This window comes from Pteropus medius, unplaced genomic scaffold (assembly GCF_902729225.1).
Source record: "Pteropus medius unplaced genomic scaffold, Ma_sr-lr_union100, whole genome shotgun sequence".
Lineage (NCBI taxonomy): Eukaryota > Metazoa > Chordata > Mammalia > Chiroptera > Pteropodidae > Pteropus > Pteropus medius.
Window position 1 is genome coordinate 12,290,092 of NW_024354503.1, and position 22,812 is coordinate 12,312,903.

General features: G+C 40.0%; 1 protein-coding gene across 4 annotated transcripts in view; it reads left to right on the plus strand.

The window, feature by feature from the left end:
- ADGRF5 (adhesion G protein-coupled receptor F5) overlaps positions 1-22,812 on the plus strand; it is a 100,353-nt gene that overhangs the window by 51,381 nt on the left and 26,160 nt on the right. For all 4 annotated transcript variants that reach the window (XM_039854949.1, XM_039854947.1, XM_039854950.1 and 1 more), the window contains exons 4-10: positions 8,213-8,383; positions 11,500-11,676; positions 11,807-11,913; positions 13,524-13,582; positions 14,422-14,564; positions 17,831-18,052; positions 18,974-19,177. In XM_039854949.1, coding sequence (XP_039710883.1) covers positions 8,213-8,383; positions 11,500-11,676; positions 11,807-11,913; positions 13,524-13,582; positions 14,422-14,564; positions 17,831-18,052; positions 18,974-19,177 — 1,083 coding nt within the window. The remainder of the gene's footprint in view (positions 1-8,212; positions 8,384-11,499; positions 11,677-11,806; positions 11,914-13,523; positions 13,583-14,421; positions 14,565-17,830; positions 18,053-18,973; positions 19,178-22,812) is intronic.

Sequence of the window (22,812 nt, forward strand, 5' to 3'; positions counted from 1 at the left end):
TCTCTAGCCTGGCATCTAGCCCAGTTTCTCAATAAATGAGTGAACAAATGAAGAGTCTCTGTCATAGCCGCCTCTTTGTGAGTTCAGAGGATATGTTCTTATCGTTAAGAGTCTGCTGGCTTAGTGGCTATAGCGACTGTGTGGAAGGTAAAACTTCTGAACTATAGCATTGTGACTGAATCATTTTCCAGGCATGCCGTGACTTGGTCTCTTCAGTCTTGTGGTCTAAAGGAGATGCTGAGCTGCCAAAGAGAGTAGGCTTGCCCTGAGGTCAAGGTAGAGGTATCTGTTAGAGCCCCTCACAGTATGAACCAGACTCGACTGTTGTGAAATGAGTATTTGACCACATTTTATTAAGCTCTCAAAATGCTCCTTGGAAGGTCATACCGCCGATCACTTTCTCTTCCCTTTTCTTTTCTTTCTTTTCTTTTTTCTTTTCTTTTCTTTTCTTTTTTCTTTTCTTTTCTTTTCTTTTCTTCTCTTTTTTCTTTCTTTTCTTTTTTTTCTCTTCCTATTTTCCTCTTCTCTCCTTCCTCCATTCTCCTCCTCCTGTCCTCTCCTCTCCCTTTTTCTTTTCTGTTTGTCCATATGATCTTCACTTTTTTTCTTCCTCCTTCCCTTGAGGTTATTCAGGCATAGACTGGTCTTCTGTGCTTTAAAACAAGCATCATTACATCTATTCCGTCCCTTGAGCCTTCCTGCACCCCATGACAGGAATAGGGCCAGAAAGACTTTGAAAGACTTTTTTTTTTTAAGTCAAACCATATGTGGGTGAGTTCTAGCTCCAAGTTTCTACCAGCTTCTTTTAGGGCTCAAATTATCAGCTTCCTCAGGGACCGTTGGTGATGGTACAGCTAGCTATAAAAGTAACGTCTTTCTGCACTTCTGAGCCTGGCTGTTTATGATCTGTGGCAACAACATGAGAGGAAATCGCTTCTACATCTAAGGCTTTGACATTCCAAAATTTTTCCAGACATGCTTTCATTAAAAACAATCATGAGTATGATAAATCACAAGGAAAACATTTTTTCTGCTTATTATACATGGTCCTCTGTGCTCTTGGGCCTCAACTCACCATCTGCAGAAGATGGATTGGCCTTGGTACTTTTATAAAATCACTGAAGTGAGAAATGGCCGTGGAAAGGCCTGGGCGCTAGGCTCAGATACCTGAATGTAAGTTGCAGTTAAGAGCATCGCTCTCCAGGAAAACTATGAAAGAAGGTAATAGGAGGATCATATTCAGTTGATAGTGCTCAGAGGTGTCTGTGTTCTGCTTGGTGTGTTAGGTAAGTGAGGTAATAGGATTGGGCTCTGGTTTTCAGAGTAATTCCTTTTATATATACATACAGCTCCTTTTCTGGACCCTTAATGCCAGAAAGGGACAAATAATGGTTATGAGAGAAAGAGAATTCTCAAAAGTAATTACCTTTTGTCACACTGCACCAAGTCTTTAGAGTATGAAATAGAATCGTCTTTAAAGGCAGGATCAATATTCATATTCTCAGACCACTATGACTTCCTAAGTCACTTTGGTCCATTATATAGTTTCATTGGGCCCTTGAGATATACACACACACACACACGCACACACACACACATACACACACACAAATCACATATATGTGTATTGCGTATATCACACACAAATACAATATACACATTACATATATGCACATGTATGTATATATTACACATATACATATTACACACATACCACATATATGCCACATATATCACATACACAAGCACACACACACATATCTCATTACCTCACAGATTTGTTAAGAGGATTAAGTAATATCATGTACATATTACTTTTAAAAATGTTAATGTGGTTATCTGGGCAGTTATTTATTTTTTGTTTGTTTTAATAGTTTTCTATTAAAAACAGTCAATTGATTTATTTAAAATAATATGTTTGAAAGAGACTTAATATCCCTGGTACAGAGAAGTTTCCATAGAACTACTAAAGGCAGCAGGATGGATGGCATGATATAAGATTTAGAAAAACTACTTTAGGAAAACTGTTTCAAAACTCTAATGGAGAAGAGAAGTCTGCAAAAACCTCAGAGACCAGAGACAAGAATTAGTGTGGATCTGCCTTTTAGAGCAGAGTGGCTTTTGGGGAGCAGAGGAAGATAACAATGGATTGAAGCATCAAGAATTGTGTCCTGATTATACCAGGAAGTGGATTCTAAGCAGTGGAGAGGCTGACACAGAGAAGGGACTGATGGAAGCCATCTGAAGTGAAAGTTAGCCTGATGGTTATGGCCAAGTGGATTAGATGAGGAAGTCAGTACCCAGGAGATCAGGAAGGAGGTTTAGCAGTATGGACCAGCATCAGCCTCGGCCCCTGCACTGAACCAGAAAAGGGGGAAAAGAAGTGCTTGTGAACGGCATGTTGAAAAGTGGATCAAAAGGACCTGGAGGCAGATTTGACATGGGGTGAAGAGGAGTGATGATCCATATGATATGGTAAGGGTGCACAAACCTGGGTAACTGGGGGATGTGGAGGCCACAAGTAGAAACTGGAGTCGGGATGAAAATCTTATTTTGGAGGTTTGCCAATAAGCTAGAAATTTAGTCTTAAGAGTAATCATCGTAGGGGACCGAAAGTTGAAGTTATTGGTTAGAAGTCTCACAAATGTGTCCTCTATGTCAATTTGTTGTCCAGGCCAGGTTTCTGAGCTTGACTCAGAATGTGTCTTTGGCACTGAGTTGAAGAAGAGTCCCCACTGGTTTTTTTCCTTGGCTTCTAAAGGAATAGTTGGTAGAAGACAAAATTTTTAGAAAGGAAGATCCTGGATGTCCTAACCCTGTGCTGGAGGTGCTTACCTTTTCACATCTATTTAGTGAGCGCAAAGTTCCTACTAGTTTGAGTTGCTGGCTGTCATTGTGGAGATCCTAACCTTTCTGCAGATCTGGCAGCCCAAGTGTCCTGGCCCTTTTTAATTTGGGTCCAGGAAATGCTGTGCATTTTCCATGTTGAGGTACAGATTTGGAGGTTTTCATGGCTTTAAACTTTCTGGTGATAATGTGTGGCATTTAGTGCTCTGAGCAGGCAATGAAGTTGGCAGAGTAAGATGAGAAGGCTGGGTGCTCTTGGTCTGGTGTTTGGGTTTGGTTTTAAGGTTGACCTTGAATGTTGGGAGTACTTTTTAAAAAATGTCTCATTAATGTTGTTTGTTTGTTTAACGATCTCAAGTTGAGACTTGATTGGAAGAGCATTAGTTTTTCTTGACTTACCAGCAGACATCTGTATAAAATATGATTATTACATTTTTTTATAATCAGTATTATTATTTCTACCTACTGATTCACAATAGCTATGATAGGCCAGACAATTTGCTAGGAGTCTTCATACAGTATTCCATCTCCTTAACAACAATTTTGCAAAGAAAATATTACCCCTGATTTACAGATGAGCAAACATGGCTCACAAAGGTAATGTTCTGCCCAGGTAAGAGGGCATTCAGCCCAGCTCTCTCTGCCTCAAAGGCCATGCTCATATTTAAGAGTCATAGTTTTCAACATATGCTTCTGGCCTATGAGTGAGATTCCATTCCGTGTTTCTTGGAGCAGCTTTGCTGAGTGAGGGGCACTGGCATCACTGTTCATCTTACTAGGAAAAGAACTTTATGTGGGGCTGACTTTGGTGATTTGGGTATATGGTGAGCCAGTAGAATTGATTCTTTTCCCCAGACTTCACGGCCCGGGGTCTAATCTACACCTTCTTCATCTACACCTGCCAAGTAAGCCACAGGCAGGAGTTTTGATGGTTTACCCTTGTGTGAACAAATCTTTCTAAAACCTAAAGGGAGAATAGGATCTTTGACTATCTGCTGATATTGGTAGAGTAGGATACAGATGATGCTGCCAAATTGCTACCTACTAGAACATGTCAAGAAACAAGTGGAAGAATAAGCATCTTTTAATATTTACCTGCTACAGAGCTAAGAGGGAGAAATAAGAGAGCCAAATCCAGTGGTAGAGCAGCATTGACCCTTTGGTCAAGAGAAAACCACACCCAACCTCGTTTCTCCTGGGTAACGTTAGCAGACTTCATTTTTGTTGTTGTTGTTGTTTTGCAGATGGGGGAATCAATGTATGTATCTACATAGGCTCTGAATTTTAAGAAGTCAAAATTCCCATTAGAGCTTCCAGGCAAAAATAGTACTGTTTGCTTAAATAGCTGTGATTAAGACAGAACTGCTTGTTGCAGTCTGTGGCCAACTTTCCAGAAATGTCTCTTTAAGATAAGTATTGTGTGGCGGGGCAGTGATTTATGGGAAAGGAGAGGGGAAATCCTGGTTGGTTTGAGCCTCCTGGGTCTGCTGATAGGCCTCCGTCTGTGACACTGATGACACCTGGAATGTGCTACCTTTCACTCGGGGCATCGGTGAGTCAGAAAAATTCAGACAAACAACACCAGGACAAAGGAACCCTAGAAAAAGAAAACACATTAAACTGTCTGGGATCAGATGGTCCAGCGGCAGCAGAGAAACGTGGAAAGGCCTCTAAAATACACAGTCACAGAGAGGTGGGGAGCCATCCTCGTTCCTCTTCGGTCCCTTATAGCCTGGAAGAGGATAAGGAGCATCACTTTCCCAAGCTCTGAAGTCCTCAGGTTTGGTGGAAGGAGCAGGGGGAAAGGGTTAGGCATTTCTATCTCAAACTGTAGGCCCATTTGAGGACTGTGAGCAGAATGTGCCCTCTGTTCCCAGTGCCTAGTACAGTGCCTGAGAAGTAGGTACTCAATAAATAGTGAAGTTACTTACAAATCAGTAAATCAAAGAACAAACTTAGCAGGTTTTAGTGTCAACACCCAGGAGTGTCAATGGCAATGGGTCACAATGTATTTTTCTTCACTGTGGATTTCTAAGACATTTATTAGGTTAAATCAAATTGAACAAAGTTTTAGATAATTCTTCCATTTATTATAAATAATTTCGCCTTCAAATTTAATTTTATTATAAACTTACTTAGGGAATTGCACACCGAGTTATAAAGACACATTTAACACTAATACCTGATACTTTTACAAAACTTTAGCGTTTCCAAACTGGTCAGTGTCATTATCTTCTTTCATTTGAGTTGTGGCAGAGGACGGTTAAAAGAAAATAGACTTTGGAGTCAGAAAACGTGGCTTCAAATCTCAACTCTAACATTTGCCATCCATGTGGCTTCGACCTTTAGATTTCAGTTTTGTCATCTGCAAAATAGGGGTATGTATACTGTCCTCATGGTCCTGGAACCTACCAGGCAATGGTTAAATGACAGCTCCTATTATTATTGTTACTCTTATTACAATCACCATGGATTCATCTGGTATCACTGAAGAAAGAGGTGAACAGTATCAGCTCCATCAAAATAAAAGAGGAAAAATAAGAGTAAGCAAATACACTCGGAGACTACCTGACTATTTGCCCCATAGGAGCAACAGCAAGCAGTGTTTGAAAAGAAAAAACAAAGCTAAAGCCAAAAATAAGGTTATTTGCTAATATTGGCTCCCCGTGATTATCTTCTCAGTTTCCTCATTTGGATTAGAATGTTAAATCCCAACCTGCTTGATCGCCAAAAGCACTAGTGGGAATTGAAAAAAAAATACAGATTTCTAGGCTTAATCCATAGAGATTCTACTTTGGCTCATGCGGGTTGATGCTCCAAAATATCTGTGTGTGTAGAATTCTCTACAAATGTGTAATCATCGGTCAAGTGTAGGTACCACTGGAATAGGTGATTCCCAAGGGCAAGCCTGTAGCCTTCTGAGTTACTATATATTTTGAGCCTGCTTGGAAGAATTGCCCACTTTCAAGAATAGTTTTCTTCTCTATTAGGGGTTTGCCATCTTATCAGTCTCTGGGCAGAAGTGACACTTAGGCTGAGGGTTGTGCTGAAACTCCTTTAGAAGTTACTGAAGAACATAGAAAGTAGATGAGGGAAAGAGGACCTCAAAGGCTGCTACTTTAATTAATAGCTGCCCCATTCCTATAGACTGGAACTCGCTAAAAGTCACAGAACTTTCCTTGTAGTATTTTAAGCTTTTGGCTCAGCTCCTTGGAAGACTTCAGTGAAGAACTAACTGCCTTGGTTTTAGCAGGAAATGATGACATTCATGAATCACCATGTGCTTTTTAAGCACATGCTCATACTACAATTATGTCTGTAAAGAACAGGGAGAGGTGGGCTCAGGCAGGCATTGATATTATGATGGGATCAGACCCTGAGATGCAACAATGCGGATGATGAAGTGGGTAATATGGGATTGTTCTTGACCTCACTCATCTCTAAAGCAGTTCCCGGCCAGGAAATCCTGTTTACATTCATGGGGGTGGAGTCTGCTGACCACAGCAAAGAGGATCTCAGAGCTAGGAATCCTCTGGAGAGTGTAAACACTGCTGCACTACTTTTCAGGAAAAAGAATGTGCGCTAAAGCAGACCTCGTGAATACCATGCAGCTGCCCTCCTTGCAGACATTCTCAGTGGCCAGCACACTGTGTCCAGATTTCAGATCACACAAATAAGATAAGCAGGTTTTTCCAGAAAGCTGGTTTTCATCACAAAACCATTTGAGAATCAGAAAAATAAAAAATTTAAAAAAAGAGGAAATTTGAGGCGATGCCATAGTATTATGACAGACTAAGATTCCATATTGAGTTTTAAAAGTCACTTTGTTCTACAGTAAATGCATTTTTATGAGGAGAAAATACACCTTAGGGTGCACTCTGAATTTTAAGAAAATATGCACGGATCTTTTTGCAGTTTGAGTTAATTACATCAAGTTGAATGATGACAAAATGAAATAATTGTCAACAAGGTTGGTGAGTAAAACCAATCTCCTAATACGAATCTAGTTTTCGCATTTTACATAAATAATCCTTGGAACATTTAAAACAAAATTTTGCAATATTATGTGAGACTTTCTTTGACTTTTTAGAAAATACTCATAAAATTTTCATTTTAGGGTAAAGTATGCATCATAGGTCCAGATTTACTTAAATTTTAAGGTGATAGTTTTTCAGGTATTCACTAAGCTTTTCCTTAATTGACTGACAAAATAAAATAGGCCACGACTTGCCTTCTCAATGCATCTATGTAAAAAAAAATTTCCTATTCTTTGAAGGTTCTTCATTAGCTACAAATTGAGTCCATGGCTTCTGCTCCAGTTATATGCTTCAGCCAAGAATAAGCCAAAGATTCTGGCAGTGACGGAAATGTGAATCTGTGACTCAACTCAGAGAGTCCCAGGTTTGACAAAAACTAATTGGGCACCCACTCATTATGTGGTGAGCTTCATGCCAGGTGGAGTGAGTAGGGCCATGAGAAGTGAAAGAAAAGGTCCCTGCCCTTGAGAAGCTTACAACTGTGAACCAGACATGATGCAAATAGGAAACTGAAAGAATATATATATATATATAGTCTGCCTTGTCTGCAGTGGGCATGTGTTGGGGAGCAGATGCAGCTGAAATGCCAGCCAGTCAACCATCCTAGAGACAATTTGAAAAAGCAATGAAGAGCTAAAGATCTCTTTTATTTTACTTTCCAATTTGCCAATTTCACTTTTTTCGTTGAGTATCTATCATGTTCTGGACACCAGAGATACAGAGAAAGAACGGAGAACCATATTGTGTGCATAGGCTAAAAGCAAAGGAAATTAACTAGCTGACTTTTCCCAGATCTCTTCAAGTTATGCATAGTTTAGCTCTCAAAATAAATGCATATCAACTGAATGGTGTTTGAAACATACTGATTCATCCTGGTAAATCAGGACTATGGCACTTATTGTCTAGACTGTTGACATAGCCTTCCTACTAGGTGTCACTGCTTCTGTTCTTTGTTCATTATAGTCTATTCTCCACATGGCGGTCCCTGGCCTTGGACACCAAGAGAATGGAGAGGAAGCAAAAGTCCTGAGCTTAGCCTGTGAATGTTTCAAATGGCCAGAGACCACTACACTGAGACCAGACAGACTAGTTGCCTTCCTCCTTTAAATAGCAAAATTGTGGGGGAAAAGCATCACGTAAGGGGAACTTATAGTGTTCCTTAAACAAACTTTACTTTTCTTCTACAAAGTTTTATTAGAAATTTGTAAAAGCTGATGTGTCTAACATCCACATGTTTCTGTCACTACTTTTAAGTGTTAAAATGTCTATCATGTTCTCTCTCTGCCACCATGGTAATTTCTCACAGCCTTCATATGCTTTCATTTCAGTTGTCACGAGTAGTCCTGCAGCTAAAGAATACACTGTTGATATTGAGATCAGTTTTGAAAATGCCTCCTTCCTGGAGCCTGTCAAAACTTACTTGAATAGCCTCACTTTTCCAATTCGAGTCAATGACAGTGACCAAGCTACTAACATTTTGAGCATGGAGGTGACAACAGGTGAGTAAAAGACCCATTGCTTTGGAATGGCGGATTGGGCATATCAGGAAAAAAGATGTGTGAGATCCTTAGAATGAGAGCAAATTATACTTTGTACGCAAGGGAAATGATCCAACAGGCCTGATATGCGATCTTATGATTTTGTAGCTTTTTAGATGAAGTCCTTATTGGTAAACTCTGCAACCAGTTTCTTTATTTTAAATGGTTAGCAAATGTTTACTTTGTGGTTTGTTTATTGGTTGTCACAAAGTGGTCCCAAGATATGGTCATGACAAACTACTGGGTCCTCTCACCCTGGGTAATCAGGAGGTATAGCAAGGACTGGTTCGGGATATTAATAAGTAGCAAGTTCCCTTTTTGGGGACATCATAGGTCAGGAAATAGAAACCGGGTACATGCCTGGATGAGAAGCAAGGCATTAACTTTCTGGTCACTGACTCCCTTTCAAGGTCATATCAGCTCTCCTATGTCTCAGAGGACATCACATGTATGCAGTAGAAGCTGTGACATGGTATAACCCTTTGTCCTTTAAAAGGTTACTGCTTTGTAAATGGCAAAGCACTACAGATGTTAGGCTTTATTATTCTAAAATGGAGGCAAGAATAAAATTCTTGTTTTTCAAAAATCTTTTCAAATTTTTATATTTAAAATAGTCTATCACAATGTCAGTCTATGCATCTTAATTTTTAGTTCTTAGTATATGCTGTTTGAGCCTGAAATACCTGTCTTATAGCTCTCTTTGGATTTCATTTCTCAGCAAATTCTACATTAGCATTAGTTTCCTTGAATTACTGGCTCTGTGATCAGATGCCAATGTGCACTGAGTCATCCAGTAGCCAAAAGCCTATTCCGTGTTCCTCAAGTGCATTTGCGCATAGGACTTTTCCGTAGACCATTTCACAAAACTAGTTACGTTGGCACATTATAGGAAACATCCTTCTATATTCCCATAACACAGGCCTTCTGCCTCTGAAATTATTTCCCCTACTTATGTGAAAAAGTTAATAATTTAATAGATGTGTAGTTAATTTTGTTTTGCTTCTCATTTTTTAAGGAAACCTTTGGTATCTATTTGGGTACCAGAAAGCAAATCTAGTAAACAAAACAGACCAGTAAATATCAATAAATAAGTCATTCGTTTTCATTGAGCAGCTTGTGATTATGAACATTTGAGCTTTCGTTGTGAGCTTATATTACATACACTCAATATAGACATATTAACAAACTCTCCCTGGTTTATTTTGTTCTATTGGAGGAGGCTTGACTTCAAGGGATTCCACTATTTAGGTCATTTTAGAAGCATTGTGAACCCAAGTTTACAAGTTGGGTTAACAAGTTTATGACTTGGATAAATAAATTTCTCTTTTAAGATGCAAATGCCTGGGAGGGTTTAATTATCTTGCCAACAGGACTGGTCATTCACCGTTGAAAGGGTGAATCCCTTCTGATGACTGAGAGATCTTGAGGCTCATGGACCTCAGGGCCAGCTGGGAAGGCTGGGTAGAGTAGACTTAGAGAGAAGCCAGTGAGGTGGATGGGTAACGCACATTAGATTTACTGGCTATGATGCAAATGTCTAAGTGTCCCCAAATCTTCTCCATTCCCCTCTTCTCAGGCTTCCGCCTGCCCATTCTTCCAATGGCTGACCTTCTGATCCTTTTTAGAAAGACATTTTTAATAATAGCAAACAAAACTGAGGCATTTTAAAACCAGACAGTATGTGTAAAGCACCAAAAAATATCTGGAATGCAGTAGGTGGTCTGGAGTTGATAGCTTTTGTCATCCTCTTAAAACAAATTTGTCTTTTACATGAGAGTCAGAAGTTCTTCAAATACTACCCCTACATCCCTCTCAAAAATGAACAAACAAAAATGAAATAAAAAGTGTTTTCTCAGTAGAATTTCACATCAGTAGGAAAGAGTTTGCCAGAGGGGGCCTTGTTGGCTCCCTTCAAATCCCCCCTGCTGATGCGCAGCACCCTCGCTAGCTGCCTTGATTTCCTCTGTTCCTTATGTTTCTGCTCAATTCCCACCTACTTCTGGAGCACAGGATTGCAAGAACTCACTGGAACTCTCTTGTTCCTCCTATTTCAGAAACAATTATTCTCTGGCTTTCCTTCAGATAGTCACTCTGCTGAGACTTTGTCTAGATGCCCATTTGCAGAACAAACAGCTCAGTGATATGACTTTGGTCCAGTTTTAGAAATAAATTCAAAGCCCTCTGTTTCCAGAGCATTTTTCAATACCCCCGTAGCATCAGAGTCTGTTTGGGCTGCTCGCATTTGACTTGAAATGTAAAAGGCGCAATTTTACTTCTACTCTATATTTGTTATCTATTGCTGCATAACAAATTATCCCATACTTAACATTCAAACAACAAAAATGTATTATGTCACACAGTTTCTGAGGGCCAGAAATCTGGGAGGAGTGAAGCTGTGGCTCTAGCTCAGAATCTCTCATGAAGTTATAGTCAAGCTGTCACCCAGAGAGGTGGTCATCTGAGGCTCAACGGTGGGTAGAAAATCCACTGCCAAGCACATTCGTGTGGTTGTTGGCAGGCCTCGTTCCTCACTAGTTATTGGCTGGAGACCTCTGTTCCTTACTCTGTGTGCCTCACCATGACATGTCCTCATGTGATGACAGCTGGCTTCCCCCAGAGCAAGTGGTCCAGGAGAGAATGGGAGGGAGCCACCAAGATGGAAAAGCCACACTGTCTTTCATAACCTAATCTCAGTGATATACCAGCATGTCTGCTATATTCTATTGGTTACACAGACCAACCCTAGTACAATATGAGAGGAAACTATAAAAGGGTGTGAATGAATATCCAGGGGCAGGGATGATCAGGGAAGGCTGGCTACCATATACTGTATGTCCAGGAATCTGTTTATCACATTGTCATTGTAGGAATCCCCTGGATTAGTGGAAGTAGTCATCTTTTAGATAGTCATGCCTAATAGCATGGTAATGCATCTGGGAATCATGGGAATCGCATGTAGTAGTACTGAACTTCCCAGAAGGGCATTAGGGAGGGAAGTTAGTCTATAAATACTTGTAGTCTATAAATGCAAAAGGGATGACCACCTTCTCTCTCCTCACTGGTCTCATTAATGATAGTCTGCAGACCTACTGGAAATGAAATCTGGTGCTCCTGTGAGACAGGCTATAGGTGGCCTCAGGAACAGTGCCTCCACAATTTCACTTGTCAAGAGCATGACAACTCCCCTGCAGGGAATCACTGCAGTTGCCTTAAAGGACTGCCTCCCAAAGGACCTTTTTGCCAGCTCCAGGGAGGTAAGTAACTGCTCATTAAATGTTCAACTGTTGAGTGGCTATTTAATATCAGCTCAAGCAAATGGTTCTCTGTCCTGTGTCCACTTAAATGCTAATGTGCGATTTTGAAATATTGCCCTGTGTTTTTCAGCTGTTACCCTGAGAATGTTGGTCAGACTCAATGTGGGCTTTCAAGAAGATCTCAGGAATACTTCCTCTGCCCTCTACAGGTCCTACAAGACTGACTTGGAAAGAGCAGTAGGTTTTGGTCCCAGGAGCCTCCTAAGCAACTAAGGGTTCAGGCCGAACTGAGTCTATTGCATTGACAGTAGATGGTTTGCTTGGATCTGCCAGAATTTACGAATGTGGATGTCCAAGCTATTCCTATACATCTAGGATGATGAACTAAGAGGTGCTCAAATAAGACTATTCAGGAGATGATTTGACATCATCTTGTCCTATAGGTGAAATTCTTCCCGGGGTAGAATTAATTCAGATAAGATTTGGTGGCATCAACTCACTGAAACCTATTCAGAGGCCCAAGAATCTGGTCTAGAAGCACCAGATGGTGCATTTCTATTTGTCTTCACACACCACATGGATGAAACCCCTAACATCTTTTGAGCAGACCAGCTTAAAACTGGCACAGAGAGTTCCAAATCACTCTACACTAGAGGTCCCTAGGCATTCACATTTAAGATTTTAATTTTAGTCATGTAAAAATAGAAAATGTCTCTATTGTTAACTGTGTGCCAAACACTGCTCTAAATGCTTTACATTGGATTAATTCACCCAAACCTAAATGTTTTGCTTGAGTTAACTCATTTGGAATAGAGCTTTCCAGCTGGTGTGGCACAAATTATTACAGGTGGGCTAAAATAATGACTTGCCTTAACTCTGGGCAACTGAGCCCCTGCCTCAGGCCAGGAGGAAGCCAGGGACTTATCCCAATGTGTCATACAAATATTATAAATTTCCATGGGTGCCATGATGAAATGCTGATACAACAGTATTCTTAGACATCTGATTTGCATATTTGGCATTTAATAGTTCATGAAAACCCTCTACACACACACACACACACACACACACACACACATGCATACACACACTCCACACTAAATTGTATACTTTGAGAGAAGAAAGAGTTACATATTAATCTTTGGATCTCACTCATCCAGTGCTTTGAACATCACACCTGCCCTATAAATGTGATTTCTAATCAAACTGAATCTCCTATAGGGTTGATATTCAGAGAAATGAAATAGAGTAAAAACATCATTGAAAACCATATTGGCTCAACCAGTGCTGCGATATATTAAGTGAGGGATCAGGCGGTGTGGTGGCCATAAGAACACCCCTTATACATCTCTAACTATAAGGAATGTAATTGACCAAGGGCCCCAGCTACTGCCTTTGAAAGCCATGACAGTGCTTGCTGCTCTCTGTTGATGAATGAGCATGGCAGGTCTATGTCTGGCAGACATAGACTCCTCTGAAAGCTTTACTGAACTGTCTCAGGCTGAGTCTGGGATGAATCCATTTAACTGTTTTTCCTACTCTCTTTCACTCGGGGTCTGATGTTTCTGCCTTCCCACTGCCTCTCCCACACTCTTTCCGAGGCATTTTCCTGAGTAAATTTCTTGCATGTTTAATCTGGTGTTTGCTTCTTGGAGAACCCAGACTGACATAGGTAGATAGGAATTACTTCGTCAAAGACCTGCCAATGCCAGTGCTCATAAATAAAATATACAAGAGAATATTTTGCCTAGGCTTATAGGAATATGCACTTTGTACTCTGTTTTAAATCTTTGACATCTCTCTCACTAGACCTTGATACATGACACTTGTCTTGCTTTATTTTCCAGTTCCGGAAAGGTTACAGTATTTTACCGGGCTTCGAATCGGTGACTGTGACAGGGTTCAGGTAAGAAAGCTGTAATTTCGTCATTTCTATCCAATGGCAAAAGCCAACTCATTAGTGAAAGAAAAAAGCCTATTAGAAGGGCATCATCTGGGGGGCTAAACAGGACCGGTTTGGTAGAGGTGAAGACAAGGCCAGATTGCTGGGGCTTAAACGGACTTAAATATTGAGAACCGTAACTCACTACTTAGGAGGAAGGTAAAAAAAAGACTCATGTTTATTCTATGCACACAAGCATTTTACAAAGATATGAGATAAGTTTATAGTTTAGAGAGTTCAGAAATATAAAGGTGAAATAATCTCTTGCAATGATGCCTTTATTGAAGAAAAGTTGGCCAGCCAGCCATGACCACAGATGCATGCTGTAATGTAAATTGCACCGCCCTGGAGTTGGGCACCCTGGCAGACCTGAGAAGGTTTGCACAGTATTTCAAAAAATCAGTTGCCAATCTTAAAAATTAAGAGTGTTTACAGAAACATTTAGGGTTTTGGCTTCACTTGACATTCAGCATATCTATAACCCTGGGCCAGGCCAGCATGGCTGTGTGACAACAATCTCTGCATTGTGGCTGCTACCCTATGACCAGCTTATGTGATTCAGTTCACTCATCCCCGTCTGGCTATTTCTTTCATTTGCATTACCTGTCTGCAGACATATGAGAGTGCAAGCTCTGCCTTGGGCTTCGAATTAGAGATTTAAAACACGTTGATTTCAGTGAACCTTTGATGAAAAAATTACCCAGGCTGTTTCTGCCATTTTGTTTTCCCATGCAATAAATCATAAAGATCTAGACTCTTCCAGGTCACTTACTGCTTTACTGAACCAAGTGGTCTCCATCCAGGCCCGGAAGTGTGTTTGTGAGATATGAAATCAAGACTACAACACCATCACCTGAATTAATGCGCAAGGCGAATGAGCAAGTGATGCAGAACCTTAATCAGACCTACAGAATGGACTACAATTCCTTTCAAGTAATTCCTAGTAGTAAGTAGAACATTGCTACATTTTTCCTATGCATAGATTCTATTTAGATATAGCAGTGGTGTTTATCGTGATGTTTAACCTAGGAAATTACATTAAGATGTCCTCTGTGGAGAGAGTCTCCAGTTCCTGAAATAGAAGGTTATGGGTCATCTCCTTGTCTTAGGCTGGCACAGAGCCTCCCAACAGGGCTAATGTCACTAGTGGTGAAAGGTTTGCAGGGAGAGAGATTTTATAAGGAAGCCAAAGAGCCATCTTGGTTTATAGATTTTTAAATACTCACAAAAGTCCCAAAACATCCAAAAAAAGTAAAACCAACATTGTGGTGGGAGTTGGGATATGAAATGAAATGCAATGATATTAAATAGGAGGCCATTGTTGTTTTAGAGCAATGGTTCTCAAAATGTGGCCCTAGCATCATCTGGGAACTTGTGAGAATTGCAAATTCTTGGGGCCACCCTAGATCAACTAGGACCAGTCTATATTTCAGTAAGCCCTTTAGATGATTCTGGTACACAGGAAAGTTTGAGAACCGCTGCTTTGGATCACATATAACAGTGGTAAGAATCCTAGGATTTTAGATGGTCTCCTCCATTTTATAAATGGGGTTCACAGTTGGGCTCTGCTGTGAGTAGGTGAGTAGGCCTATTGTTGCTTGGGGGGTAGTAAGGGGAGTTGGCTGGGCAGAGATTTGATGGGCAGGAATTGGCTGGCAGATGTTTTGGGTAACTCAGGCCCATGGTCCCCCAGCGAAGGTGGCTCTCCTTTGGAGCAATGCGGTCCACTGCAGGAGAGGGTGCCTCAAGAACCGCTGTACAACTGAGAGAAAGGGTGCCCTTTTCAGCAGGTAGGCTATCCTCAAAGCAGGTGTATACTCCTCTTCTTTACATTACCTGCCGATATTTTTAGACATCAGATTACTTTCGAAAATAAAATCTTGAAAGAGATATACACATGATAAGAAAGTGGTAACACACAAGCAAGATAAAATAGCAAAATAAAAATTCAGAATGAATAAGGCAGCGACAACAGAGATGAAAACCAGAAAATTAAAGGAAAGATAATAAGAGGCCTAAAAGTGTGCACTCACACAGAAACAATTTTAGCGATGCCACCACTTCCTGACCCCTAATACCATCTCACCAGCTGACAGATGCTTTGTCCTGGAAAATTCTTTTTATTTACGGTTCTGAGGATAGAAGAGAGCAGCAGTTTCTACCACAAGTAAGCTTCAATTATGATTATTCTTCCCCCCAAATTTCAGTTGTGCTGATGAAAGTCAGCCATTTAAATAAATAAGTATCCAGGATTTTTACTGAAAGGTGGCTGTCAGTTCAGAAATAATGGCGCTGACAGTACAGTTCACAAAAGTGCTTTAATATCCATGGTTTATTCTTCCAAAGAGCAATGAAATGGTGGATGGTGCTTAATTTATATCTATCTATGTCCTCCTTTGAAGACCAGAATGTGATTCTGTGATATACACAGCCTTACACCAATAAACATGAATGTATGTCATGTGCAATACTAGTGGGGAACTCGGACACCATCCGGCTCTCCATAGCACTGCTGGTGTTTACCCAGAATATAAATATCCAAAAAAAGTCAAATGGCTAAGTACTTTTTAAAAATTATAATTACATTTGGCAGGCAGGGGAGAAGAAGAGAACAAGAATGAAAAAATGTTGAATGAATGAGTTGGGATCGGAAACTTATTTTTAAATTCATCTTTATGAAACATGAAGGGCACATGGCAATCTTCACAATAGTTCCATTGATTTTGTCATCTATTAATCTCTGGTGATATTTGATTAATCAGCAGGGTCCCTTAACCAGACGCTCCTTTCTTTAATCACTCCCAATTAATTTCTGATCAGTTCCATACAACCAAATGATACCAGCAATTTTACTAATCATAGTAATTAGCAACAATAGTAATGAAAAGAGAGACATTATTACTGTATCTTTTCTATGTTAAGCCCAGTGTGTTGCACGTATTTTATCTTCATATATTCCGTGAGACAGATATTATTATCTTCATTTTACAGGTGAAGAAAGGGAGGCACAGAGAGGGTAAATAATTTGCTCAAGGACACATAGTAACTCAAGTTTGTGTGACTTCAAAGCCAGTTCACTATATTAAATATTTGCAGATGGCCTTGATTCCTAATAGTTGAACGTGATTTTTAAAAATCTTATTTTACTGTGGAGGCCACCCCCCAAAAAATGATAAGAAATATTTAGATACCTTGATAATTTAACCAGAACATCATACCACCACAAATTAATTTCATGGTGTTTCAGCCCCATGTTTACAATATGGAGAGCATCTGACCTGAGCATGAGGCCCTGTGCGCATGAGGCCTCATGGAGCCTCTTTACCCAGCTCCTCTGATTTCCTCAACACATGGAACTCAGGGCACAAGAAACAGCTTGGAGGGGAAAAAACTGCCTGTTGTATAAACAAGGACAACTTTGAAAGACACATAAAAATAACAAATATCGTGTTTTTATTTCTGTGAGATAACTTAATGCAGTGGTTCTCTAGAATTTTACTGTGAAATAATAATAGAGACTATTCCCCAAAATCACCTCCCAAGGTAGCTTGCACTGCTTTCCAGACAAGGGAGATAAGCCTCAGAGAGGCTAAGCAAGTTGCCCAGGGCCACACAGCTGGATGTAGCACAGAATAAGCATTCAAATCCAGACCTATATGTGTGTCTGTAAAGTTCCCACACTTAAGGGCCCATGGGTATTGGGTCTTAAAAAATTGTTTCCTAGGAAGACTTAATTATTTAAAAAATTTTTCCCGTATTTCTAATACATGAAAAACATAGAATAGAGCTTTCAGTTATCATGAGATACCAGTTATTGATAAAAAGCAGCTGATATTCAAGACAGGAACAAAGAAACTTGATACTTGTTTCTAGTGTGGCTTTTTCATAAGCAAATGAGCAGTTTTCTACCAGACTATTCGAAATACTGAAAATAGCTTTAGGACCCCCATTTCTACCACTTAGGACTCTTAAATGTGTACAGACTCCCAAAAGGAAGCCATGTCCCCGGTATCTGGCAGGCTGCCCCTCGTTGGGCCTCAGATACCAGCTGTCTGGGGATGGAATGAGAAGGGCGCATTGCCTTATCTTTGTCAGCACCACAGAAGCAGTGCCAACCTCCTGAGAACATTAGTGGAGATGACATCTGGTGAGTAGCACCAATTACATTTATTTGCTTTGGAATCCTCATAATCCTTTTCTTTGTGTTTCCAGATGAAACTAAGTTCTCTATCATACCAGAAATCATCTTTGAAGGGGATACAGTAACTCTGATGTGTGAAAGTGAAGTTTTGTCCCCCAACATGTCCTGGCACCATGTCCCAAGGCACTCTGACATCCAGAACAGCAGCAGATTCTCGATTTACAGCTCTGTGTTCAACAATGTGACCTCGGTATCACACCTCATTATTTATAACATCACTCAAGAGGACGCAGGTGGGTTTCTATTCAATGACTGGTGGCAGGGAAGGAATGAAGAGCCCATAAAGAAGCAAACCGTAGAAAGTGTGTATGACATTTTCCTCTTGGAAAAGAAGTCACCAGGCTCCATTTCTCAAAAGAGAAAATAATCTCATAGCATATCAGCCAAGCAAATTTAGCCTTGGGAGACAAATACAGTTTTCCACGTTTACTAAGGCTTATGAGTTGGAAACTGAGACTAAAATCAGACTTTTGTTTTTAATTTTAAGACAGATTTGTTGAGGTGGTACTGACAATAAGCTGTACACATTTAAAGTATACAATTTAATAATTTTTGACATATATATATACACCTGTGACACTATCATCATAATTGGAATAGTGAGCACATCTATCCTACCACCCATTTTTTTGTACTCCATTATAATCCCTTCCATTTGCCCCCACTTCCCTGTCCCTCCCAGCCACTGTAGAAGCAGAAGTCTTAAACCTGACATTCTAGAATTTAATAACCCTATCGTAATCCAGAATGAGAAGTGTCTCTGAATGAGAAATTGGGTTGTGGACACATGGGTCCTATCACATCTTTATCAATTCGGATTTTACCCAAATTATCCACAATCTTCTAATTCTCCAAGGCTTTCCAATTTTTCCTTTCTATTTCCTCTATCCCCACACTTTTCTCTTACCAGCAAAGCCTCTGAGATTTCTGCTATTTCCTTAGAAGATCCCTCTACTTTTTACCTTGTAACATCAGAAATATCTGCACTGACTTGCATTTCTACATGTTCCTCTAGGGTTGTTTAGACCAGTCTCAGAGGCTTTTGAAAATGGTGTTTTTTGAAGCACTGACATGACACATGAGATGAGGCTATTATTCTTCTAAGGTGATGCATGTATGTAGTAATAGTAAATGCTTTTGTGTATTCTTTGCAGGTGAATATAGTTGCAAACTGACATTAGATATTTTTGAATATGAGTCAAGAAAAAGAATTAATGTTACACCCATCCGAATTTGGGCAAATGAAGAAATGAAGGTGACGTGTGATAACAATCCTGTATCTTTGAACTGCTGCAGTGAGATTAACGTTAACTGGAGTAAAATAGAATGGAAGCAGGAGGGGAAGATAAACATTCCAGGTAAGAACGTTAGATACCCTTTTGCAAATAGGTTTTTGCCTTTTGGCCAAGAAAAATTGGGAGATGCCGTGAGTAAAAGAAGAAATGTCAGATGGCTGTTTTTTTTTCCAGACTACAGACTGTGAAAAAGTACTAGGTTTGATGCCAGCTCCAGCTTAGCCATTCTAGAACAAAATTCCAAAAATATGTACATACAAATGTCATGGATTGTAGACAAGATGCTGGCAGAGAAGACCCAAGAGGGAGTGACCTGATAACTTAGCTTCATAACATCTCCAGCCTACAGAAAATCTTGTCCCCACCTTCCTTTCCTTTCCCTCCTCAGCATAGAGCTAAGGGTGAGTCATTGGCTTTGCTTCAGGAGCCTGCCTTGGAACTTCTCATTTCTGTGTCTCTTCTCTTGCTGTCTGTCCTTCTCATTCTTCTGCCTTTATAGCCACACTTTCTTCTATATTATCTAAGTTTGGGTCTCTGGGTTTTTGGTTTTGTTTTTTTTTTTCCTCTCTCTGTGTAGACCTGTTTGCCTTTCGATTGTTTCCTATCAATTTCTGATCCTGTTTGCTTTTATTTTAGATCTGAGGTCATACTTGAATTCCCCACCACCCCTTCAGGTTTATACTGATGAATGATAATAATAATAAATTCAAATAGAAATGCTGACTCTGTTTTATGTAACAGTTTATAATTAACCAATTAAAAAAAACCCATATTACTTTTAATCACATTTAAACTTGACCACAAGTTTGAAGCTGGCATTTGTTGCCTCCAATTTTCAAATAAGAAAATTGAGGTCCAAATTAAATGACTTATTCAAGGTTGTCACAAGAGGGAAAGAAAAAGAATTGGAACTCACGTCAAGCCTTGTTTCATAAGACCAGTGTTTATCTTGGCCAAACTATATTATCATGCCTGGTGAGCCAGCACTGGAGTGAGCTGACTTTTTGGAAGAGTTTGTACTGAAGCAGAAGACTGTTTTCTACCTAGAACCCTCATGTAATAAGATCCAGTCCTTCCCTTAAGAAATGGCAGTGTTAAGTATTCATCTTTGCATTAAAAAAAATAATAATAATAATTAAAGTAAAATGTGGCTTTACCCACATTTTAGTGTTGGCAGAGACTTTATATTACAAAGACTTTGCTAACAGACTATATTAAATTATAAAAATAAAATAATGATCAATTTACATGCAACTTTTCCTGAACACAGCTGTTTTGCAAAGCATATTTCAGCTGCAGCATTTGTATTCAACTTTAAAGCACTCATAAGAATGGGAAAGGCATCTTATAAGTGTTGAAAATGTTGACACATGGTACATTTAGTCACTTCCTTGATTTTTAAGGAAGAGGAGGTGTGAGCATCCTGAAGGAACTGCCAGATGGGAGAAAGACCTTGCAAACTCCCGTGGTATTGACTTAGAAGCTTTCAACTCAGAGATGAAAAGCTTGCTCTCTGGTAGAGGAACCAGGAAGTCTGCAGTGCAGATGCTCAGGGACCTCTCTGTAGCCACCACTTCTTCAGACATTCCTAGTGCCCAGTGTTGGCTGAACCGACTGCAGAACAATGGATTTCCTGTCACAGGGCTGGCCGCCTGGGACCTACAGAAATCAGGTCTCTGATGAATTTAGCTTCTGCTCTCTGCACCCTGCCCTTCTCCCCTGTCCCGTGCTGCCCCCTCTCTACAGCAATCTTTTTCCAAATTTCCCAAGTGCTTTAGCAGCCATTTTTTTTCTGGTCAGTAGGAAGCAATCTAGATAAATAATTCACCCCAAACATTTGAATGTGTTACCTCTTCCCCAAAACAGATGTGTTCATTTTCAAAACACTCTGGAAGGAGGTAAGACAGAAAGGAGTAATCGGCAATGGTCGAATTTCTAGCTTTAAGAGAGGGGGTTTCTTGAACAGGGAGGGATTTTTGTGGTTTTTCAAATCAGTGGGTGCCAACTATGATATTAATGATAGTGGTAGCAAAAGTAATACAGTAGTGGCCCCTTATCCATGGGAGATACATTCCAAGACACCCAGTGGATGCCTGAAGCCACAGATAGTAAGTACTACACCCCTGATATACTGTTTTTTTCCTATGCATACATACCTATGATAAAGTTTGATTTATAAATTAGGGACAGTAAGAGATTAAAAATAACTAATAGTAAAGAAAAACAATTATAACAATGCATTATAATAAAAGTTATGTGAATGTGGTCTCTCTCAAAATATCTTACTATGCTGTACGTACAGCATGGATTTGCTAGACAAAAAGATGATTCACATCCTGGGTGGAACGGAGCTGGATAGCACAAGATGTCATCACACTACTGAGAATGACGTGCAATTCAAAACTTATGAATTGTTTATTTCCGGAATTTTCCATTTATTATTTTCAGACCATAGTTGACTATGGGCAGCTGAAATGGCAGAAAGCGAAACTTCAGATAAAGGGGGACTACTCTAGTATTAATAGTAGTAGTAATAGTAGTAGTAGTAATAGCACAGGTACTAATTGTTGGTATTATTAGTGCAGGTTGTATTTTTTCTGTATCCAATACTAACTCTGCTTGTATAGGAATGTACTGACAAGCTGAGGGAATTTAGGGGCAACAGAGTTCACAGACTCACCATAGCTATTCTTATGTGGTATGATGATAAAAAACAATGAAGCCTTAATTCCCACTTTGCCCACACGTTAGGACACTTCCCAAATGAGTTCATAAACCTCTTCGTGGCCCATCCACATTCCCTTGGCCCATCATCATGCAGAATATTTATAAAACAATTGAATCTTTACAAGAGGGTGTCAGCTCCCTCCTGGCTGACTGTCAAGGCATATGACAACGTGAAGCAGCATACTGAGTGACCTGTGAGGGGAAACAGGCTCAAACTCCATGACCTCCCTTTTTGTGTCTTTCTCCCCAATTACCCCACTTAAGCTTTTTAGTTTGTGTTATAGTGTGTGATCGTGTGCTGTCTAAATGTTCTTTTTGCAGCCAAACAGAGCATAAGTAAGAGATAAAAAAGTGAGAATGCCTTTTTTCCCTTATTGAATGGAAATCAGTCTTGTGGCTTTCAAGTCACTTTATAAAGTGCCACTAGAAGCAGGCCTGCCTCAGGGACTAAGGTGAGACCTAAGTAGAGAAGCAACTAGAATTAGCAAGTAGCTGGTTAGAGGCAGCATTCTCATTGTGGCTGCACATAAGGCTCAGCTTTTTTGCTTTTTAAAAAGACCAGGTGTCAGAGCTCCCCTCTGGAGCAACTAAATCAGAATCTCTGGGACTGGGCTCCAGGCAGTGGCATATTTTCTTAAATTTCACAGGAGATTTTGCTGGGCAAAGGAGCATGGGAACCATGGATTTAGTCCAATCTTTCATTTACACACTAGAAAATTGAGGTGTTCGGGGTCTCCCTGACAGTGGCAAAGTGTGCCATCTCCTTCCCCACCGCTTTCTCTCCTTCTCCACCGTGTCCCTCTCTGTGTTCCTAAGTGATGCCATAGATGAATCTGATTTTAAATATCGATTCCACAAAATTGGATTTAAAAAAAGGAAAAGGGAAAAGAAAGAACTTTAGCCATGTCTTCTGGAAAAATCAACCTTACAACTCGTGCTTTCCAGTAAGATAGTCTAGGGTCCTGAAAAGC